General features: G+C 43.3%; 1 protein-coding gene across 1 annotated transcript; it reads left to right on the top strand.

Annotated features, from left to right (window-relative positions):
- Nucleotides 1-502: 502 nt before the first annotated feature.
- Nucleotides 503-1507, top strand: LOC118899909 (olfactory receptor 51E2). The gene has a single exon (XM_036861933.1). The coding sequence runs from the start codon at nt 545-547 to the stop codon at nt 1505-1507; it is 963 nt and encodes a 320-aa protein (XP_036717828.1). The 5' UTR covers nt 503-544.
- Nucleotides 1508-3565: the final 2058 nt, after the last annotated feature.

Below are 3565 nucleotides of genomic sequence, written 5' to 3'. Positions count from 1 at the left end.
CAAATAGCCTCCATATATAATAAGTCCTATAAGTAAATGCTTACAGATCCGATGAATGATTGAAGGGAAGGGAAGGGAAGGGTAGGGAAAGGAAGGGTAGAAGGAAAACACAGCCTCTCAGGAAGAGTTTCCTGGTAAGGTATCCCTTAGCACCTAGCTGAGAAAAGGGCAGCCCAGTTTGCAGACAGTGAAGGTATGGGCCAGGATAAGGAGTCCAGGGAACTTGGGAAAGGATAGATTTTGAGATAAGCATCGTTCTCTCCAGGTTCCCTTTTACAAATGTAAATGGATTTAGAGAGTAGTGATTGATAAATGAATTTGAGCTGTCACTTTCCTCTTTGGCAGGAGGCTTCAAAGAGCTTTCTTATGAGAGAGCCCAAATGACTTGGAGAAGCAGGAAGAGAGAGTAAAGGGGGAGAGCTAAGGTGCATTCAGTTGCCAGGTCTCCAGGGCCAGCCTCTCTGACTGTACTCCTTATCCTAACAGGCTAGCAGGCTGCCAGTGCGACCTCACCTGCTCCAGTGCCCCCTTCTCCGTGCCAGCTATGAGTGCCTGCAACTTCACACATACCACCTTTGTGCTTATTGGTATCCCAGGACTAGAAGAAGCTCATTTCTGGATCGGCTTCCCCCTGCTTTCTATGTATGCCGTGGCAGTGTTTGGAAACTGCATCGTGGTCTTCATCGTAAAGATGGAGCGCAGCCTGCACGTTCCCATGTACCTCTTTCTCTGCATGCTGGCAGCCATTGACCTGGCCTTGTCCACATCCACCATGCCCAAGATCCTAGCCCTCTTCTGGTTTGATTCCCGGGAGATTACCTTTGACGCCTGTGTGACCCAGATGTTCTTTATTCATGCTCTCTCAGCCATTGAGTCCACCATCCTGCTGGCCATGGCTTTTGACCGCTATATAGCCATCTGCCACCCACTGCGCCATGCCGCGGTGCTCAACAATAGAATGACAGCCCGGATTGGCATGGTGGCCGTGGCCCGTGGATCCCTCTTTTTCATCCCACTGCCTCTGCTCATCAAACGGCTAGCCTTCTGCCAGTCTAACGTGCTCTCACATTCCTATTGTGTGCACCAGGATGTAATGAAGTTGGCCTATGCAGACACATTGCCCAATGTGGTCTATGGTCTTACTGCCATTCTGGTGGTCATGGGTGTGGATGCCCTGTTCATCTCTTTGTCCTATTTTCTGATTCTACGAACAGTTCTGCAGCTGCCTTCCAAGTCAGAACGGGCCAAGGCCTTTGGAACCTGTGTGTCACACATTGGTGTGGTGCTGGCCTTCTATGTGCCTCTCATTGGCCTCTCAGTGGTGCACCGCTTTGGAAACAGCCTTGATCCCACTGTGCATGCTCTCATGGGTGATGTCTATCTAATTCTGCCTCCTGTGATCAATCCCATCATTTATGGTGCCAAGACCAAACAGATCAGAACTCGGGTGCTAGCTATGTTTAAGATCAGTTGTGACAAGGACTTTCAGGCTGTGGGAGGCAGGTGACCCTTACCACGGCACTTTTATCCTTAATGGCTTGATATAATGATTTCCTAATGTTAGCTTAATCCCATTTGCCCATAAACACATCAGTGCTTTTCTATGGTTGGCTTCCAAACACTTCCTCTGCTTGGGGTGAAAGTGTTGAGGCTACCGTAATTCTTTTCCACAGGTAAAAATACTATTGACATCCTTATTATATATAAAGCTTAAATAATAAAATAAATCAATAGTAAAAGAACATAAAGAAGAGTGACAAAAAGTACAATTGGCTTTGAATCAAGGGAAAAATTGTTCTGACTAGTAATCCAAGAACCCTATAGTAAAACAATAATTACATGACATTTTTGCCTATTAAATTACAGTTTTTATTAATGAAAATTCACAATGAAAGAGTTTGTGTTGAAACACATATCCTTGAGCATCACAGCTGATGGTGTAATTGGCAAAATATAGCAAGAACTTTTTAAAAGTTACATACTTTAGGGAATTCCCTGGCGGTCCAGTGGTTAAGACTCTGCGCTTCCACTGCAGGGGGCACAGGTTCAATCCCTGGTCAGGGAACTAAAGATCCCACATGCCGTGTGGAGTGGTCAATAAATAAATAAATGTTACATGCTTTAATGCTGTAATCTCACTTTTGAAAATTTATTCTAACGAAATATCCCTACCTATGAGGTAGGTACTATTTTTGACCCCCGTTACCAGTGAGAGAAATGAGGTTTACATTAACAAGAAAACTAAGTCACACAGTTTGTGGGTGCTGTGCCATGATCTGAAATTAAATTTCATAACCAAATACAGTTATTTAATGCCCATGCTATATTGCTTCCTGTTTAACATCTGTCATTTATTTCCTCAGCCTGTGTAAATCCTGTTTTCTCTCTGCTGTGCGCCTTATGAGGTGAATGACTGTATCTGTATTGAGAGGTAACCCTGCCCTGTTGTGAGCAACAAATCTAGGTGACTCTTCATGTTTTACAGTGACCCTTCACGTTCTACAGCCTGCTTCTTTCCAGATTAAGGGAGAATATATCTTCTCAATCATGTCTCCCTTTTTTTAAGTGTATTCTGTGTCTGTCAAACATTTCCAATGTCTGAGTTTCAACTTAGGTATAAGATATTATAAATTTTATTTTAAATTTTGCTAAGTGTAATACCTATTTCTTTCATGTTTATAGAATCCCATAAACTCAGATTTGGAGATGTGAGAGGTTCCCTGGTCTTCTTTCCCACCAGTGCAGAAATCTGAATGCATCTTTTCTCAAGATGGGCTATTCCCATTGTATAGTTGAGGAGGTCTGATGAGAAGCTAAAATCTGAAGGCAATCATTGGGCCTATGTGTTCCCTCAGTAGCTTCACTGAACAAATCTTAGGTGGGGGATTAGGGTGGATAAACCATGGGGGAGACTCCAACCTGTGAGCTCTTTCTTAGGAGGAAGGAACCTCGGACTCTTGACCTCTCTCCTGGAGAAGGGTCTTCCTAACATATGTATCTGTGAGCATCCAGTTGTGATTCCCTGCCCAGAGGCAGTAGAATAGGCTCCAAAGTCTTGCAGCTAATCAGTGCAAGAAGACCAGGGCTGAGAGAAAGAGACAAAATGGAAGAAATGGATGATTTCCCTAAAGAAACAAAGGGGTGCTCGTGCTCTGCAAAAGTGGAGATTCAGGTATTAGGCCTCACCCCAAATAATGAGGTCAGGAGCCTCGTTTTATGAGATTGAACCACCTATGTCTCTCCTCACAACTTCCATCCTCTTTTATTTTCCTGTGCATTACTCTACTTCAAATCATACCCTCCTGGCTATTGCCATATACCTAAGAGGATGACAATTTAATAAAGTGTGTATCTCGTGCTCCCAAATTCCTCACTGTTCACTGTAATACAATTTATTCATAGTCTATTGCTGTCTCCCCTACCCCTCCCTCTGCCCTAAGATTTTCACTTTTTTAAAAGTAGTCCAAAGAGTTATATTCATAGCAACACTATTCACAATAGCCAAAAATGTGGAAATAACCCACGTGTTCTTCAACATATGAATGGATAAACAAAATTAGTATAT

The sequence above is a fragment of the Balaenoptera musculus genome, chromosome 8 (assembly GCF_009873245.2).
Source record: "Balaenoptera musculus isolate JJ_BM4_2016_0621 chromosome 8, mBalMus1.pri.v3, whole genome shotgun sequence".
In the NCBI taxonomy this organism is placed as follows: Eukaryota; Metazoa; Chordata; class Mammalia; order Artiodactyla; family Balaenopteridae; genus Balaenoptera; species Balaenoptera musculus.
The sequence above is the reverse complement of the archived record's forward strand: the minus strand, read 5'-3'. Positions and strand labels throughout refer to the sequence as shown.